This window comes from Benincasa hispida, chromosome 1 (assembly GCF_009727055.1).
Source record: "Benincasa hispida cultivar B227 chromosome 1, ASM972705v1, whole genome shotgun sequence".
NCBI classification, from domain to species: Eukaryota; Viridiplantae; Streptophyta; class Magnoliopsida; order Cucurbitales; family Cucurbitaceae; genus Benincasa; species Benincasa hispida.
In genome coordinates, this window is record NC_052349.1 from 70,973,133 (window position 1) to 70,991,790 (window position 18,658).

General features: G+C 35.9%; 2 protein-coding genes and 1 non-coding gene across 7 annotated transcripts; all 3 read left to right on the top strand.

The window, feature by feature from the left end:
- The first annotated feature begins 2,322 nt into the window (after positions 1–2,322).
- Positions 2,323–6,916, top strand: LOC120083199 (peroxisomal (S)-2-hydroxy-acid oxidase GLO3-like). Of its 5 annotated transcripts, none has more exons than XM_039038864.1 (13): positions 2,323–2,481; positions 2,689–2,893; positions 2,999–3,148; positions 3,228–3,352; positions 3,430–3,476; positions 3,559–3,636; positions 3,743–3,867; positions 4,277–4,340; positions 4,643–4,705; positions 4,980–5,049; positions 5,337–5,437; positions 5,875–5,979; positions 6,594–6,916. In XM_039038864.1, the coding sequence occupies exons 3-13, from the start codon at positions 3,006–3,008 to the stop codon at positions 6,771–6,773; spliced, it is 1,101 nt and encodes a 366-aa protein (XP_038894792.1). In that variant the 5' UTR covers positions 2,323–2,481; positions 2,689–2,893; positions 2,999–3,005; the 3' UTR covers positions 6,774–6,916. The 5 variants fall into 5 exon arrangements, with proteins under 5 accessions (XP_038894792.1, XP_038894810.1, XP_038894778.1 ...); XM_039038882.1 differs by having other exon boundaries at positions 2,689–2,777; positions 5,875–6,028; XM_039038850.1 differs by having other exon boundaries at positions 2,689–2,777.
- An 89-nt stretch (positions 6,917–7,005) lies between these two features.
- TRNAR-ACG lies at positions 7,006–7,078 on the top strand. Its single transcript has one exon. It is a non-coding gene; the product is annotated as a tRNA-Arg (tRNA).
- A 6,515-nt stretch (positions 7,079–13,593) lies between these two features.
- Positions 13,594–16,619, top strand: LOC120070541 (protein FLUORESCENT IN BLUE LIGHT, chloroplastic). The gene is made up of 5 exons (XM_039022332.1): positions 13,594–13,748; positions 14,168–14,277; positions 14,652–14,814; positions 15,237–15,557; positions 16,223–16,619. The coding sequence occupies exons 1-5, from the start codon at positions 13,652–13,654 to the stop codon at positions 16,423–16,425; spliced, it is 894 nt and encodes a 297-aa protein (XP_038878260.1). The 5' UTR covers positions 13,594–13,651; the 3' UTR covers positions 16,426–16,619.
- The last annotated feature ends 2,039 nt before the right edge of the window (positions 16,620–18,658 follow it).

An 18,658-nucleotide genomic window follows, 5' to 3' on the forward strand; every position in this document is an offset into this window, starting at 1 on the left:
ATTTCTTGGTCCGATCTTATGCAAACTCATTGCATAGGACGCCCTCATTCCTCATGTCAAATACATGAACGAATTTGGATCACTTCGTTAGTAGTAACTTTACAACAACTTGTAACAACTACAGACTAAGCCACATCCAATAGTGTTACCAGAATAAGGTACCAACTTTAATCATGTACTATAGATCGTTTTTGTTATTTACTTGAACTTGATTCATTTTTATGTCTCTACATAAAGTTCAAGTGTAGTCACAAATCTTAGTTTATTGGATTTATACACTTATGTATGAAATTTATAAAATCAATAATAAGTTTATTGACTATAGAATATATTTATCTTTTTACAAACTGCGAGTTTTATGACATAAACCCCAACAATTAAAAATTCCCACAGGGACGAGGATAGGGAATGCATCCTCGCCCCACCCTGGCCCCGTTGCCATCCTTACCATAGTCGTCACACTTTATACATTTGAAGTACTTTTCTTTTTGGAAAAATAAAGTACCTGACTCGTCAGCTTCCTTCTTACGACTCTGAGTTCTAAATTATTTGGAGGGAGGAGAACTGCCAGATTGGTTAGTGTTGGACGTGTCAAACCTCTTTTCGAAACGTTTTAGGACACGATTAAACTATTTTGAAAGCAATGAAATTGATTTAGCAAGGAAATTATCTAACTTTCTATCATGACCAACAAGTTCTTCCTTAACAGAGGATTGAAGGGTAATACACTTAGTTTTCTTCTCGACCCATTCAATGACATCTCAAAGTAAGCAACGAACCAAACAATTCATCTACTCTCAACCTGATTATGTCTTGAGCTTCCTCAATAGAGGTAACTTTCATATCAAACCTTTTAGGTAGAGACCTAAGCACCTTTCGGGCAAGGTTTTCTTCTGAGATTTTCTCACCAAGAGCAAAGGACTCATTCACAATATCTAACAGTCTGACATTAAAATCAGCAATGGACTCATCATCATGCATTCTAAGATTCTCAAATTTTTATGTCAACAACTATAGCCTTGACATCTTGACTTTAGAAGTTCCCTCATGCGTCACGATCCCATGCCTCCTTAGTAGAGACACACGTGTTAATTAGTCTAAATATGTTGTGATCTACACCATTAAATATGGCGTTCAGGGCATGAGAATTCCCCACTGAAGCTTCATCTTCTTCTCTAGACCACTATGACTCTAGCTTCAAGATTTCTTTCCCATCATCAGTTTTGATGGTAGGATGAGTCCACCCAACAACCATAGCTTTCCATGTTTTCCTATTAATCGATTTCAGGAAGGCAACCATTCAAGCTTTCCAATACAAATAATTAGTTCTATCTAGATCCAGAGGACAAGTGGTAGATCCACCTTTTTTTATCCCATCCATGATCGAAACACTTGAGATAAAGGTGACCCGCTCTGATACCAATTGAAAAAGCACTAGGGTGACTCGCCATTGGATATACGGATGTTAAACAGAAAATACTGACAAGCACTGTAACAACAAAACAGTAAAACAAGTAAATGAATACAAGAGTTGGTAACCCAGTTCGATAATAAACCACCTATATCTAGGGGGCAGTGTCCCCAAGAAAGATAATCCACTAATATTAAAGAGTTAAACAATTTACGACGTAGTACTTATCTGTAATACACCAACCACTACAGTGGCTCACATAAAGCTTAACTCACACGTCACCTAGGCTCCCCCTAGATATGAGACTCCCTCTTAATTGAATTTAGGCTCCCCCTAAGTATGTTAATATTAGCATCTAACACTTCGGCACTTGACAGTGTGTGAGACTCCTCTCAACTTGATTATCTTACTCTTGGATCAACGAACTCCCTTCACTGATAAATCTTAGGTCCTTCTAAGATAGAGAACTTCTTCTCTGAAGCTAAGTCTTAGGCTCCCCCTAAGATTGAGAATCCTTTCTCTGACAGCTATGGCTTAGGCTCCCCTAAGCCGTGATCATCTTCAAAGTGTTGCAATCAACGGATTAAGAACTTACACAACGGAATAAAGTGAACAACGAACAAGGACACAATGAAGAACTTACAAAGTAGAATAAAGTGAACGAACAAGGACACAACCAGTGTTTTGGGTTCTCCCTCCCAAGAACCAAGTTACAAAAGCTCGGGCCAATTCTTTAAAGTATCCAGTTGATTTTCTTTTGAGTTTTTAAAACCATACATTTGTTGATTCAGTTAAGGTAAATGAAAATGTCCTAAACCTTATAGCTATGCTACTTTGATTGATTTTGCTACGTGTACAACGGACCCAAAATGAAATATTAATCAACACAATAAATAAATAGATAACACCAAGGTCCAATGATTGATATTAAATAGATATGTATCATCTTACATTATGTCTCCCGGTAAACGCCCAGTTGAACATGTTTTTCTGTTCCTTATAAACAAAGTTGATTCACTGTTAGTGTTGTTCTAGTTCATCACTTCAATCGGCTTGTCGTTGCTATTTCTGTAAGTTTTTCTTTTCGCTGATCTACTTCTTTCTCAAGTTTGTTCTCATGAAGCTTACTTGACTTTATCAAATATCAACCCCAAGTTTAGTGGGTCTTTTTTTTTTTTTTTTTTTTTATAATGTCAAGAGAGTCACCTTCTAAGAGAATTATACATTAGGATGTTTGGTGTCATTAATTTTGCTAACCAATTCCTCTGTTTTAAAAGTTCCAGTGATGAATCTGGGCAATTTCATCTTCCCTTCATCAAGAAGTGGATCTTATATGGATTTAGAGAATATGGAAGTATTATGCAAGGTATTTGCTCTAGGGTTTTTGGCCAAAATAAGTAAGAAAGAGTTATAATTCAATGGTTGAACTGATTTGGGCAAGATCTTGTAACTATGATTTTTGAGTTTTCATTTCACTGCTAGGTATTGTACAGATCTTCATTTGGGCTGATATTTGTTTGAATGGATCTTCATGGTTACCAAAATCTCTAAAACAGTATTGTTCTCTTCTTGTCTCTATTTTATCAGTATTAAAATGTCAACTGAACCAGTGAATGTGGATGACTTCAAAGAATTGGCTAGGCAAGCACTTCCAAAAATGTATTACGATTACTATGCAGGAGGAGCTGAGGACCAGCACACACTTAGACAGAACATGCAAGCTTTCTATAGAATCATGTAAGTTTCTTTAAAGCTAGTTTGCGATTACTGTGAAAAGTGATACTATACGTTGTTCATAATTTTCAATTGTTTTCAGGATTCAACCTCGAATTCTTGTCGATGTGAGTAAAATCGATATGTCCACGACGATCTTGGGCTATCGTATCTCTGCACCTATCATGGTTGCTCCAACCGGTGCACATAAGTTGGCATACTACGAAGGTTAAAGTTTGGTGGATTGCTTAATTGAGATATGGCTTTCATTCCACTTTTTCTTGTTGATATTTGTGTTCTTTCAGGAGAGCTAGCCACAGCCAGGGCAGCAGCTGCTGCAAAAACTATAATGGTACCAATATGACTACAAACTGAACTAGAAGTTTTTTTTCTCATTCAATTTTGTGTTTGAATTTAGATGGTTTTGATTGTAGGTTCTATCCTATGCCTCCTCCTACTCAATGGAGGAAGTTGCCACTAGCTGCAATGCTATCCGTTTCTTTCAATTATATGTAAATGGCTCTACTTTAGCTCTTTAAATTTGACTTTTTCAATCTTTTCCTGTAGCAGGAATCCAATTGTTTGCAAGTTAATGGAGTTTTTTTGTTCTATAATAAGGTTTTCAAAAGGCGCGAGATCTCAACTCTGCTAGTACAGAGAGCTGAGAGATTTGGATACAAGGCCATTGTCCTGACTGCTGATACTCCTCGACTTGGTAGAAGGGAGGCTGACATAAAGAACAAGTAGCAATGCTTCACATCTTAGGGCGTGTTTGGAAGTGATTTTAGGAATAGTAATTTTAGTGGAAATAATTTGTTTTTAAGTAATTTTCATATTTTCATTGTATGTTTAGTTTTATGCTTCCAAAATTGATTTTGAACAGCTAAACACATGTTTGAGAGTTACTTTGAGCACGAGTGATTTAACTATGTCAAAATCGCTCTCAAACATGTAATTAGTTTCTTTCCTATCTATTGTGGTGTGTTCCTTTTGCTGGGTATAAAGTTCATCATGGTATGGGGAAAATCCATATTCCTGTATCGTAACTGTTAAGTCCTGAGATAGGATCTTTTCTTCCTTCATCTCACATCAAACTTGTAAACTGTACCTTGATTTTGTCTCATCTAATATGGTACTCGGATGAATTTGCAGGATGATTACGCCTCCACTGAAGAACCTTGAAGGCTTGTTGTCTGTTAAAATTGAAGTTGACTCTGTGAGTAATATTTAAATTCCCTATTTAGAATCATGAAAGTACCAGTTTTAATCAAACAAATTTTCAACCTCACTAATATCCATGTCATGATGTACAATTTGGTTGTATGCCCCTGCTATAAAGTTTAGGTATAGTTGCATGATTATATGGTTGTCTAGACTAATAATTTTGGTTATTCATACATCTGAATCCGACTTCGAGTTTAATTTGTTTATTTTTCAAACTTGTGCTACTCTTGGGTTTATTTTATAATGAACTTAACTCATGTTCTTATAATAAACTTAACTCGTGATCTCATGCAGGATAAAGGTTCGTTATTAGAGTCTTTTGTTAACGAGGCCTTTGACTCATCCCTTTGTTGGAAAGTAAGTCCAATAAACTGTTATGATGTCCATGGATAATATGTCTGCTTATGAAAATTTTATTAGATTTTGGTGGCTATCCCTCAAGTAACTCAATAACTTGACTATTTCTATGTTATACAAACTTCTCCAGACTACGAAAATAGATTATACAACATACAAAAAGCTCTAGTAATATCATCTCTATATGAATTTTTTACTACTAAAAAGTGTTGTTTTTGATGATTTTTATGTCCATGATTTTACTGGCTCAGTTATGATATTGTACCATCCACAGGATATAGCATGGCTGAAATCAATTACTAGTTTACCAGTTCTGGTAAAGGGAATTCTCACTCATGAAGATGGTAAGATTAGAAGAATTATGTCTTAAAGACATAAGAATCAAGAAATGCACTCTCTTTTCCCTAACAGATTAAATGTTTTGCAATAACATATCTTAACGTTAAATTCAAATGCTGCGAGTAAGACCATTTAATCTCGCAATTAAGTTTCGATTACGACCGAAGGAAAATGCATGATTATCTATCTTATCTGTACCCTTTTTCTTTTTTTGTCTTGATAAATCTGTATCTGGTTAGTGAGTCGTGTCATTGTCCATGAATATCCCTTTTTAATTCGTTAACAAATGCAGCAATTAAGGCTGTGGAAGTAGGTGTTGATGGAATTATTGTCTCCAATCATGGAGCCCGGCAACTAGATTTTTCTCCTCCCACCATTTCTGTCGTTGAAGAGGTAAATTTCTTGTGTTACTAATTTTATTATTAGCTAAAGATATCATACAAATTGGTACCTTGATTTCAGCATAAAATAATTGCATAGTACCTCTGTTCTCTCAAGGCTGAACCAAGTACCTGAATCTGCTCAATAGATGTTAAACAAACAACCTGCATCCAATTGTTCTTTCACAACTTTTACAATTCTGGTTGCTATCTCCTCTCCTTTATTTGCACATTCTTTCAAAATTGATGAATGTTCACAAGGGTGTCTTGTATGATGCATTTTCCATAGTAAGTGATATATGAGAGCAATATATCTCCTCTCCTTTATGTGCATTTTCTTCCAAATTTTACATGCTTGATTTTCCAATTACTATAATCGTTTAACTTGTCTTTTAAGTGATAAGAATGAGTTTCGGAAGAATGGTTTTTCAACAAGAAATCAAATTGCAGGTTGTTCATGCTGTCAAGGGTAAAGTTCCTGTGCTGTTAGATGGAGGTGTGCGGCGAGGAACAGATGTATTTAAGGCATTAGCCCTCGGAGCTCAGGCAGTCCTTGTAAGCTCTATTCCTCCAACTTTCAATGGGCCTCTTAGGCTATGTAATGGTAGAATCCATGTTTCTTACTTTCACTTTATACTTCTTCAGAAAGTAAAGTTTTGTTTTAATGTTTAACTTGTTCATGTAACTAAGATAAAGATGATACAGACAACGAAACCTCCATCCATCTCTACAATGATATGATAATGTCCACTTTTCACATAAACTCTCATCGCTTTGCTTTTGGAATCACCAAAAGGACATTAAACCAATGAAGATAATTGCCCTAACTTATAAAAACCATGATCACTTCTATCTCTAACCAATGTAGGACGTTGTTTGCACATAACAATAGACTATCATTAAACTTACCTTAACCCATAAACTTATCATGGTAAAGTAAGAGGTTCTATGTTCAAACTCTTATAATATCATTTCTTCCACAACTAACATTGATTGCCACTTGTACAACCTTCTACAAAAAATTTGTAGCCTATAAATATAATTAAATTTACCATAACCCATAAACCTAAGCTTTTAGGTTGAGTGGTGATTTAACAAGTACGGTAGTCACGTAATTATATTAAGTATTTGATTATTTGATTGATTGCACTTGAACTGTGTTATTTCAGGTTGGGAGACCAGTTATATATGGGCTAGCTGCAAAGGGAGAAGAGGGAGTAAGAACAGTACTGGAAATGCTGAAGAATGAGTTAGAGATTAGTATGGCACTTTCTGGTTGTCCATGTATAAAGGACATTACTAGAAGCCATGTGAGGACACACTATGATAAGCTGCATTCAATGCTTTGATGCGTATTCCAAGTAATATGAGCAAGTAGCTACGTTTCTGATTTACGAAATGAAGAAAGGGCTGGGAGATGTGGATGTAACTTCAAATTCAGTTATGTTGTTCCAATAATGAGAAATTTCTATTTCTGGCTTTGTATTCTACAGATCCTGAAAGTTTGTCAGCTGAAAAAATGTGTAGGCCGGATAATTAACAAAATAAGACTAATTTGTCTTAAGCAATTGTCATGGCTACGACTCCATGGCCCAATGGATAAGGCGCTGGTCTACGGAACCAGAGATTCTGGGTTCGATCCCCAGTGGAGTCGGTTCTTTTTTATTTTTTTTCTTTTGGAAAAATCAACTTAAAACTAAAAACAATGACTAATTTCATGATTAATAGAAAGTATGGATTAAAATGAAATGAAACTGAGACTAAAATGATATTTTAACCTATTATATAATTAGATATTGTAGAATTTGATATTATATACAAGTTTATTTTAAGACTTTTAAAAGTTGGATTTTTTTAATACAATTTAAAATTTGAGGATTCAAATCTCTAATTTCAGTGGAGCTGATTCTATTTTATTTGGTTTTACTAAAATATTTTTTTATGCTCAGTAAAATAGAAAAAAGAATTATTGTTTTTTAAAATTAATTTTATTTTTATTTTTTATAAATCTTATATTTAGTCCTTCAACTTTTTTCATCAAAATTGGTCAACAATAATTCATGTGAGAAAACATGTTATGTGAATATACTTCCTAAAAATATAAAGAAAATGCAAAGAAATACTTTTTTTTGTTTTTCGAAAAATCAACACTAAATTAACACAAATGACTATTTTTAAGATTAATGGGAAGTAAACAGACTGCATTCGAATACTTAAAATTATATGAATTAAAATGAAATGAAATATTCTTTTTAAGTCACATATTTGCTAATCATAAAATTGAAATGGTAGGATTCATTAGATATAATAAACTCACATTTATATTTAATAGATTAGTACCCAATTATTTTTTTAAAAAAATGAATATGTATATATCAAAACGAAAATTTATAGACTTATTAGACACAAATTTTAACCTTTAAAAACTTATTAAATACAAAATTAAAGTTGAAAGTTGAGTGATGGATTTATTCGATACATTTAAGGTCAAATGTACACAATTTTGTAATTTAAACTATGCTATATAGTTTCAGAAAAAGTATCCGAAATGCCAAAAAAGTGGAAAAATTATACGGATGACCCAATTTTTGGGTCCAAAATGTCAAATGACCAATTTTTAAAAAATAATGTCAATTGACCTTCTGCTTACGTCATCATGGGATGAGATTACAAAAATGCCCCTCTAATCTATACAAGTGTGCTCAAACTCAACGGTCGTCCCACTCCACTCAAAATTAGGGAAAATTGTACGTGCAAGTGTCGTTCATCTCGCTCTGCAAAACCATCGTCCATCTACTACCGTAATCGAAGTTCTGTACTAGGTTAGTGAATTTAATTTTTGTCTTCCATGTTGTATTGCGTCTGTTTAGGTTGGTTTCGTTTGATCAGTCGTCACATTCATAACTAGTTTCACGTCAGTTTTTTATTGTGGGTTTCGATGTGTTTTGCATTGGTTGAGGACAAAGAAGATATAGTTAGATGACAAGTTAGTGGACGAGTTTTGTGAGAGCGAGATGAGCGAAAGCGAGATGGGCGAGAGCGAGATGAGCGAAAACGAGATGGGCAAGAGCGAGATGTGCGAGAGTGAGACTAGCAAGAGATAACAAGAGCGAGATTAGCGAGAGTGAGATCAGCGAGAGATAGCGAGAACTAGCGAGATTAGCAAGATTAGTGAGATTAGCAAGACTTTAACAATATATTTTGTTAGTGATTTTTTAGTACAAACCTGTTAACTGATAAATTGAATATTCATACAATGCAGGAGTAATTTAAGATGTCAAAATATTTGAAAATTCGTGAAGCTGATAGGTTTTCTGGGCAAGTAACTTGCCTGGCCCACGTTGCCAATGCCAACAAGATTATAAAGTAGAAGCTTACTGGAAGGCAGTTAGAGATGTTCAAGAAAATAGTTTTTGGTCGCTTTCTAGATATTGAATTTGTATTCAACAACCCTCTAATCCATCATATGTTATTGAGGGAAGTGAAGAAGTCAGGAATGGACTCAATTAGTTTCTTTGTCAGAGGAAAGGTCGTCGCATTTTCGAAGGACAACTTTTTTTTATCACTGGTTTGTGGTGGTCTCCTACGCGAGTTGAACGGAGTGAGGAGTCCTCACAAGAACTTTTTACGAGGTACTATGGTAGTCGGTCGACCTCAGACACATTCCACTTGAATTTGCTTGAAGAAGAATACAAAAAATTGGTATTTGAAAATGATAATGATGCTATGAAAATTACCCTAGTATATTACATAGAGGTTGCACTGATGGGTAAAAACAAGCAAAAGAATGTTGTAGATCGTACTCTATTTGACGATGTTGAGGACATAGACTACTACAACAATCTTGATTGGGGTACAATTATTTGGTAGAGGACACTTGATGCTCTAAAGACCGCACTTAAGGACAAGGTTGGTTTATACAAGGAGAGGGTGAGGGGAAATAAAAATTATGTTGAGAAGTACTTGCTCCGTGGATTTCCCCAAGCATTCCAGGTAGATGTTCCTTAACTTAACTTTATCTTTGGTTTAACATTAACATAGTTATAAATTTGAGTTGTTTGGATTTAGGTATGGATGTACGAGATCCTTTCGTCAATAGCAGGGAACGTTGCCACTCGAAAGAGCAAGGTAGCCATTCCTCGTATATTACAGTGGTCATGCTCCCACTCGATGTCATTCAAAGCACTCGAGAGAGACATTTTTTAGTCTCAAAATGTAAGTGTAATCTATGTAGCTACAGTATGTTTATTCGGTAGTTAAATGTACACTAACCATCTTACTGGGTTCCTTAATACAGACAAAAGTCAAAGAAGGTCTTGTCATATCCGATACTGAGAAGAAGTTTCGGGACGCCCCAATTGATAGACGAGCCGTAAGATAAGCACACTCCGACACCAAGAGTTCAGGGAGCTCTAGTAGTTCAAATAGTGAAAGTAGTTCAGATAATAATAGTTCAAAAGGTGGGGAAGGTGAACAGTAGGGTAATTCAGAAGGTGGAGTGAAGGATGATGAATCTGATGGGGACCAAAACATCCACCAGCCTACTTACACCCCCAGTGAAGATATGTTTCATGATGTGCTGGTGGGTGGTGATGTACGTCCTGAGCCTGAGAAGGAGTGTTCTGTACCGGAGGTTTCGGGCCATGGGGAGGGAGGCAATCTTGATCCTGGTGTATATGCGTACTACGGAACATTGACAACTCAATATCGAGCTTAGATGCCCGTGTATCGAACCTAGAGACAGACACGAGAGACATGAAAGTACAATTGTCAACTATTTTGTCTCTATTACAGTCTATGAAAGGTTCCACGGTGTTTAAGGCGACGAGGTCTCCCACTCCACAGACAGACCATGATGCCACTATGTCCTCTATCCCCACTGTACGTAGGTCACCTACCCCACCTGTATGTAGGTCACCAACCCCACCTCCACCTAAGTCACCTACCTCACTTCCACTAAAGTCACCAATCCCACCTCCACTTTCATCTGTACAGCTTGATATCACGACCTCCTCAAACACCCTACATCTCGATTCACAGGTATGATCATTATGTGATTCGAAAATTTCTTTCTTCATATTTGTTATTCAACATGTTCAGCATTTTGTTATATTTCTGTAGGTTATGGTCAAGAGTGATAACAACACATAAGAGGAAGGTCGTTAGATAAGTACACCCTCACCGTTGAACAAAAAAGAAATTAAAAAAGAGAAGGAGAGTTAATGGTTTCAATCTTCATTTTGGATGATCCAATATTAAGTACCCCTCCCTGGTAGGATACCTTACGAACAGTTTAAAATTGGACGATCCATCTCCTTGGAGCATGAGGTTCCAGAGTATATTGAAGGAAATGGGAACTGGATTGCGGATAAGGATCGAACAACGAGGTTCGAGAAAATGCAGTTCGACCATTATCCAAAACCTTTTTCCAGGATGAGAACTCGAACGTGTTCCAACAAGCACATTATGGGTAGCTGTCGATATTCTTTGGTCAATGAATTGAAACACTTTGCACTATTGGACGTCATGTTATCGTATCTTCGTTTTGTTTGGTAAATATGCCCCCATCTTTCAAGACCAATATCCTCCAAGTATTTTGATACTGCACCATTTCGAAAAGTACGTAGTTGGTCCCAGTGTGCTTGGAACTCTGACATGCGAAATGCCCTGGTTGCATTCTTGAACATCCCAACAATCGTGTTGTCCTTAAAGTTGGAAAGAATATCATTTTCTAGGTGGTAGGTGCATAATTCATGAAATGCTGTGGGAAAAACTTCACAAATGGCATTGCCAATAGATACTGCTCGATCGGACACAAACACAAGTTAGAAGGCTCTCCAATGGCACACTTCAAGTTGGACATAAACCACTTTCAAGCTCGATCAGTTTCATTGTCCACTATGGCATATGCTAGTGGGTAAACTTAGTTGTTGCCATCCATGGAGATGCCGACCAATATGGTCCCTTTGTATTTTCCTTTCAGATGCGATCCATCAACAATTATCCAGGCCAACAACTTGAAAAACTCTAATAAAAGGTCCTAATTCCATAAACATATACTTGAAATGGACATCATTTTCAAGTTCGATTTCAAACCTTGTACCTAGATTCTCCATCTTTAATGTTTCACCATATGTATGTAAAACAGCGTACGACTCTTCTAGAGTACCCCTGGCGAGAGCATAAGCAGTTTCCCTTGCATGCCACGCCTTATCGTAACTTATGTTTACGCTGTACTCTTTCTTTATATCCTCGACGATATGACGAGGTTTATAAACACGTTTTATGCTTGTAAACTTGTCTTTGATTAGTTCACCAACTACCGCAGTCGTTGCTTGTCTATGGTCATGATTTAAAATTCCAATAGAACATGTGTGCGACCGCATATACTTCGTGATCTTAAATATGTCACACCCTGGAATTTTAACTGCACGAAGGCTCCACTTACAATTATCCTTTATACATTTAACAGTAAACAAAGACGTAGTTGACTTCCTTACCTTATATTCAAAATTATTGTTTATGCACAGAATAGACAATCTCATTTTTTAATAACTCTTACTCAAAAAATTTGACCAACTTCAACATCTGTCTCGGATGAAGAGGTGCCAATCATAATCAATTCCTCTCTACGACATGAAGACATGGAATTCAATCCTTCTGATCTCTCAGTAACAGCCACTACAGGTCTATGCACCTCTGAAGGACCACAATCCATAAAATTCAAGCCTGCTGATCTCAATCCATAAAATTTAATCCTACTGATCTCTCATTATCGACCATGAAAGGATCACGTTCTTCTGAATGACCACAATCCATAAAATTCAAGCCTGCTGATCTCTCATTACTAGGCACAGGTCTGTTACATTAAGTCCACTGCACGAATTCTGTCATTGTCTATTGATAATGTTGATGGTTGAGTATTCATAAACAATGGAATATCATTCTCTTCTCGATTAAGCTCATATGATGCCTCGTATTGTCTGTCTACACCTAAACCATCATCACTCATATTCACATTTTCGTCGTGGTATGGTTTTAGTTTACATATAGCTGAACTGTAGAAAGATCGTCCCAACAAAGAAGGAAGTAAACATCACCATCATTTCGTATGTACTGTGGAGGGGCTTCAAAGTCAAGCTTATATTTAACTCTCATAACAACATCAAACTCTGAGCAACTTACATTTGCAATCCTGTAAATATGAACTTTAAGTTCTTCATACTTCAAGGTAATAGGCACAACGATTCCTATTAGCTCGCCTTCAACATACAAATTTTGGTTCTCATCCCAATGAACTCCATATCGAATTAGTACACACTTTTGTGTCATCCTACAAAGCAAGAGAGCGTTTTTTTATTAAGCAGATAGTAATACACATGGATCTCTTTTGCTGTCGCTCCCATGTGCTCTTGCGCCTCTCGCTCTCGTGCCTCTCGCTGTCGCTCAATCTCACTCTCTCGCTGTCGCTCAATGTCGCTCTCTCCACCTTTCTTTTTGTCCCTCTTTCTCACACCCTTTTTGTTATGCTATTTTACAATGTCTATTTACATACCTGTTTTGAGACCACGTTTCTACAAACACCAATGAGACTCAGTTCAAGAAAAGTCTATTTCGTTCTGAAAAACCTGTTCTGAAAACTCCGTTTGGTTCCCAAAAACTCTGCTCTGGAAAACCTCGTTCAATAAATCTCCGTTCAACAAAATGACAGTTCAAATAAAGTTTAGATTTTAAATAATACACCATTTTGTTGTGTGTTAACGATTTTACATTGTAGACAGATTTAGTGAAAATTGTCAAATCAATCGTACAGTGACAAACAATCACATCACGATGGAAGATGAATAGACAGCGAGAGCGAGATTAGCGGAGCGAGAGCAAAACGGTTATCAGGGGAAATTTTTGTAATCTCATCTCGATAACATAAGCAGAGGGTCAATTGACATTATTTTTTAAAAATTGGTCATTTAATATTTTGGATTCAAAAATTGGGTTATTCGTACAACTTTCTGCAAAAAAAAGTCCCTTCGTGTAACAAATATGTTATTATTAACAATGAGTGGACGATGTTGACTTGGCATTTACAACGACGCTAAACATTAATTAAACAAATGGGGTGGCAAAAATGTTATTTTATTGAGAAAAAAGGGGAATTTGATATCAACGGAAACCAGCTTATAAAGATATCGCACACTGGAATTAGCTCACATTACATTTATCCGAAGCAATGGCGATGGCAATGCGTTGCTCTTGTTTTCTTTCCCGCCTCAATTCCCGGCAATCTCCTCCCTCCGATCAGTTATCGAGGAAGCTCCATGTTTCCGGTTAGTATTATCCTGCTTTCATACTCTTTTCTTCCTTTTCCGTCTACTCGATTGTGTGATGCTCCGAACCTTTTAGCTTCAGGTTTTGATGCTTTCAATTGCGGAACCAACATGTTCCCGCCATTTCTCGACTATTAATTAGGGTTTCAACCATTCTTCAAACCGGTTCTTATATGGTTAGTAGGACTTAGGATCTGGCGGAAGAAATGACAACTTTCTATCGTCCGAGCGTGTTTATGAGCGCAAATGGGCTTTTACAGTTTCAAGTTCAAGTTAAATTAGCTAGTGTTTTGTCCCATTGAATTTCTGGGCACGGAGCTTTCATTAAGTGTGTGACTCATAAAAGGGGAAAATGGGATTCAACACAATTGTGCGTTACATTTCAACTTTAATTTAAGTGTTGTATGTCTTTGTGGCAGGGAGAATACCTCATATTTCACTTAATGTGGACAATTTTGTTGCATTTTGTGGGGACAGCATCGTCAGACCACTTGGGATACAGAATTCGTTGCCCGTTTTAAAATGTCAGGTATGATGGTGAGTTTCCTGCTTATCAGTTTTGAGTTTGGTACAATTATCTTTTGATAACTCCTAGTGTTTCTTTTTTAGGATTTTTAGTTAACGAGAACTTCCTAGTGAGCGTTGTGTTTAGATATAAACATTATATCGAGATTAGTACTACTACTGCACTTATTTAACAATTATTGTTGTTCCGATTTCCCAAATAAAAATATGATCTGGGGACTCTGCTGAGTGTGGAAATTTTAAATGTTTGAAGTACTGGAAACATGTAAGGGGAGCTTTATTAGGGTTTGATTTCATTCCACTTTGTTGTATTTATTAGAATGTTTTTGGCCATTGGAATGTGGTGTTGCTTTTTGTTAATAAATTTATCTTTGGCAGGGAAATATTGAGACAAGATTTCCAGTTACAGCGTTTCTCTTGGCTAATATATTTACATTTTCCGTACCATTGAAAGCTATGGCTGAAACATGCGAGGCTGAGAGTTCTGCTTTCAACATGCCAATACTTCTTTCTGTCGCCCTTGTAGGGGCCACTGTTGGAGGTAACATTCCTTGATTTGATGCTATGTAGGACGGTAATTACTTGATCATTTATATAGGTATCAATCTCTCAGTAGTCTAGAAGAGGAGCTTAAAGACTGAGCTTTTGATCCCTGTGTGCCTTTTTCCCTTTGTCTTTTTAAGTTTTGACGGGGAAGGAGTGGAAAGGGGAATGGTAAGCAGTCTACTCCACTCTAAAATTGCACATTCAATGCCAAATAAAGACTGTTGGTCCTTCCTCTTATGGCCAAATTTAGTAGTAGGTTGGATAAAATGTGGATGAATAGTAACTTGGTTTCACTATTACTATTTAATTTCTACTATATCCCATAGTATTTATCCTTCGTTATATCTTGTCAAAAGTTTACATTTTTAGTTTGAATTGGAAATATAAAGCATGTCTAATTTGTATGACTTTTAATAGGGTTGCTTGCTCGGCAAAGAAGGGGAGAACTGAAGCGGTTAAATGAACAACTTCGTCAGATTAACGCGGCATTGAGAAGGCAAGCAAAGATTGAGTCTTATGCTCCCACCTTAAGTTATGCTCCTGTTGGTGGAAGAATACTTGAGAATGAAGTTATTGTTGATCCAAGGAAGGAGGAGTTGATCTCTCGATTGAAGTCTGGAAAGAACTTTTTGAGAAATCAAGATCCGGAGAAGGCATATGTGGAGTTTAAGACTGCTCTTGAGCTTGCTCAGAGTCTACAGGATCCAATTGAGGAGAAGAAGGCTGCAAGAGGTTTAGGTTTGTTTTTTATCTCTTATTAAACTTCTTGCTTCTTATATTGCTTAAAAGACAGAGCACCTTATTATTGTTAAAATAACTCATTGATGTCAGATAATATTTTGTTTGGAGCCATATGGCAAAATTACCCTCATGCATTTTTAATATACGCATACGCAAGGGTTTTGCCTTCTCTATAATTAAGGCTAGTAACCTGCCGCCTGTTCTTGTTCCTTCTACGAAAACACAGAATATTTGTAATCGTAAGTTGGTAGTGCCAAAAGATCTTGAACAATGCTTTCATTGAATTCAACGCCTTAAAACCACCATGTGGAACTCTTAATTTGCTGCCTATATCTATCTCCTTGTACACAAAGCTGCATTATGGCTTTTCACCAATCAATAACTCTCAGCGGAAGTGCATTCTCATGGAGGAAATCTCTGTTATAGGAGATGTAGGCCTTCTTCTGTAGGATGCATGAGTTACTCGAAAGCCTTCTAAAATTGACTTCAATGCAAATTGCAAAGGTTATGCACCTAGAAATGGCTCGCAATAGGAATGCCTTCGATGATCAGTGCATATGTTTTTCCCACAGCTTTGTTTCCCACATCAACTGTAATACACAATGCCATTATTGAGTAATTGTTGGTATTGCTTTGACACGAATTTGGATTGGATCTTTCAGGGGCTTCACTGCAGAGGCAGGGAAAGTATCGAGAAGCAATCAAATACCATTCAATGGTTTTGGCAATCTCTGAAAGAGAAGGAGAACAATCAGGAAACACTGAAGCCTTTGGAGCAATTGCTGATTGCTACACTGAACTAGGCGATCTTGAGAAAGCTGCCTACTATTATGACAAGTACATAGCGAGGCTGGAAACAGACTGATGTACTTGCAATCACCAGTTGTTTGTTTACTACTTCATAATGTAACCAAGTACTAAGTGTTCGTTAATGGTTGGTAGCTCCTATGCGGAAGAATTAGTTTTCGTATGTAGATGTTGAGTTGAGAATAATTGCAGAATCGCATCATTCTCTGTGTTTATTCCATCTGATCAATTAAATGATTTTTCGAAATATTACTTTCAGCTCTTTTTTTTTTTTTTTCCCTCTCGTGGAATATTGATCATGTGCTTCGTATCTAAAGTATTTAGATATTTGTAATGGTTTTAGAATCTCTAAAAAGTATTGTTAATCCATGAAGTTTAGTTGGTAAGGATTTAATCTTTATATTACAGATGTTCTTATACTTTGAATTTAGTCTCTATCATGAAAATATTCATCAAAATTTAAGTGTCATTTTATCCTACATAACTTTTTTTTGAAAATAAATTTTATTATGCCACTCGGGCGAGAGAAGACAAAAAGTCCTTCCTAGCTATATACATAAACTGAGCTAATAAAATCAGACAACTTTGAATTTAAGAAAGACTGTTTTATACACCGGCGTACGAAAGTTATTTCCTTAGGAAGCGCCGAGTCTTTGAAAGCATAGATTGATTCACCATACGCCACTCTATATCTTATGCCTTCTTTAACAAGTTGGACACCCAAAATATTACTAAGCTCAACTCTTCTATCTTCCTAAACATTTGGTGAAAAGATCATGGCAGATTTTGAATAATTGATTAAAGCACCAGAGGCATGTTCATAGGATATCAAGAGCTTTTTAAGATATGAACATTCAACATCATCGGCCTTACAAAATATCAAGCTGCCGTCAGCAAATAATAGATGAGAAATCACCGGGGAGTTGTTGGAGATAGAAAGGACAGACAGGGGCCTTCTCCTTTTAGCCTGCTGTAAAGTATAAGACAAGCCATCAGCAACAAAAAGGAAAAGATAAGGAGAAATTGGATCATCTTGACAAAGGCCTCTCTCCGGAATAATACATTGCTACTCCATTCATGATTATAGAGAATCGAGTTGAAGTGATACAATTTAAGATGAGACACCCATCCGTCATGAAAGCCCATTCTTTTCATAATGGCTTCAAGAAAATACCACTCTACACGTGTTGGTTTTTTTTTTTCCCTCTAAATCTCAAATTAATTAATTTTAATTCATTAATTTATTAATGTTTTGATGATAACAAACCTACTTTTATTCATTAACAATTTGAGTGTTTTGAAGGGTCTATTATGTAGAGCTCAAAACTATAATTCCAACGCAATTTGAATAGTTCAAGTGTTTAAACAAATAACATATGGCCGAAACAAATTTAATGGAGAAATCCCGAGCCGATGACGTATCAGAATTTCATCAAAGTGGACAAATTGAAATGCCACTTAGAGCAATGGCTGACTGTCACATGACACATGGTGAGTTTTTTATTTTTAGATTAGTTTTTTTTAAAAAAATGAATTTAATATTATTTTATATTTGTGTACAACTAGGTTTGTATTCTTGATATTTGCTTTTTGTTGGGTTTTAAAAGAAATGATTTTAAAAAATATATATGACTAGTTTAGTTTAAATCTCAAGCATTCAATTTCTTTTACCAACATCTAATAGCCAAATTGAATTTTGTTTTCACCTACCCCATTTCTTTTTAAACTCTTCATCTTCTTCAAAATTAAAACAACAATTTCACATCTTTTTACAATCTTCCACAATTCTTGAGAAAGAATTGTGGAGGATTGTACTTAATTTCAAAATTAAGTCTTCATTGTTGCTCTTTCCAAACTTCAATTTTTTTCTTTTTCATCTTATTCTTGTGAAAGATTTATGTATAGTGAGGATTGATTTGTGTGAGCTCAAGATTTGTAAATCCATCTTTTAGAGAGTTTATCAAGTGTGTTCTTTAATTTTTTCAAACATTTTGTAAGGCTTGCTCTTGATCTGTAAAAAAGAACGGTTGTAACAATTTGATCCTAATCCGTGGAAAGGATTGAGTTTGCTTTTGAACTCACAAAAAGAGCGGTGTAGTGGTTGAGCTCTAATATGTGGAAAGAATCGGTAAGATCATTATACAAAATCCCAAGAGGCACTTGGGAAAGTGAATGTAAGTCGAGCTTGACCGTATCACTATAAAAAATTTCGATGTTAATTTTCTCTATTCATATAGTACTTTAATTTTACAATTAATGTGTTATTGTAGTTTATTACGTGAAATTAATTG

Excerpts from the sequence above, each read along its gene's own strand:
- LOC120083199 (XM_039038864.1), top strand. The coding sequence starts at position 3,006 with ATGTCAACTGAACCAGTGAATGTGGATGACTTCAAAGAATTGGCTAGG. Across the intron at positions 3,477-3,558 it reads CTGCTGCAAAAACTATAATG|GTTCTATCCTATGCCTCCTC; the intron begins GTACCAATATGA and ends TTTTGATTGTAG. Across the intron at positions 4,341-4,642 it reads TTAAAATTGAAGTTGACTCT|GATAAAGGTTCGTTATTAGA; the intron begins GTGAGTAATATT and ends GATCTCATGCAG.
- LOC120070541 (XM_039022332.1), top strand. The coding sequence starts at position 13,652 with ATGGCGATGGCAATGCGTTGCTCTTGTTTTCTTTCCCGCCTCAATTCC. Across the intron at positions 14,278-14,651 it reads TGCCCGTTTTAAAATGTCAG|GGAAATATTGAGACAAGATT; the intron begins GTATGATGGTGA and ends TATCTTTGGCAG. Across the intron at positions 14,815-15,236 it reads TGTAGGGGCCACTGTTGGAG|GGTTGCTTGCTCGGCAAAGA; the intron begins GTAACATTCCTT and ends GACTTTTAATAG.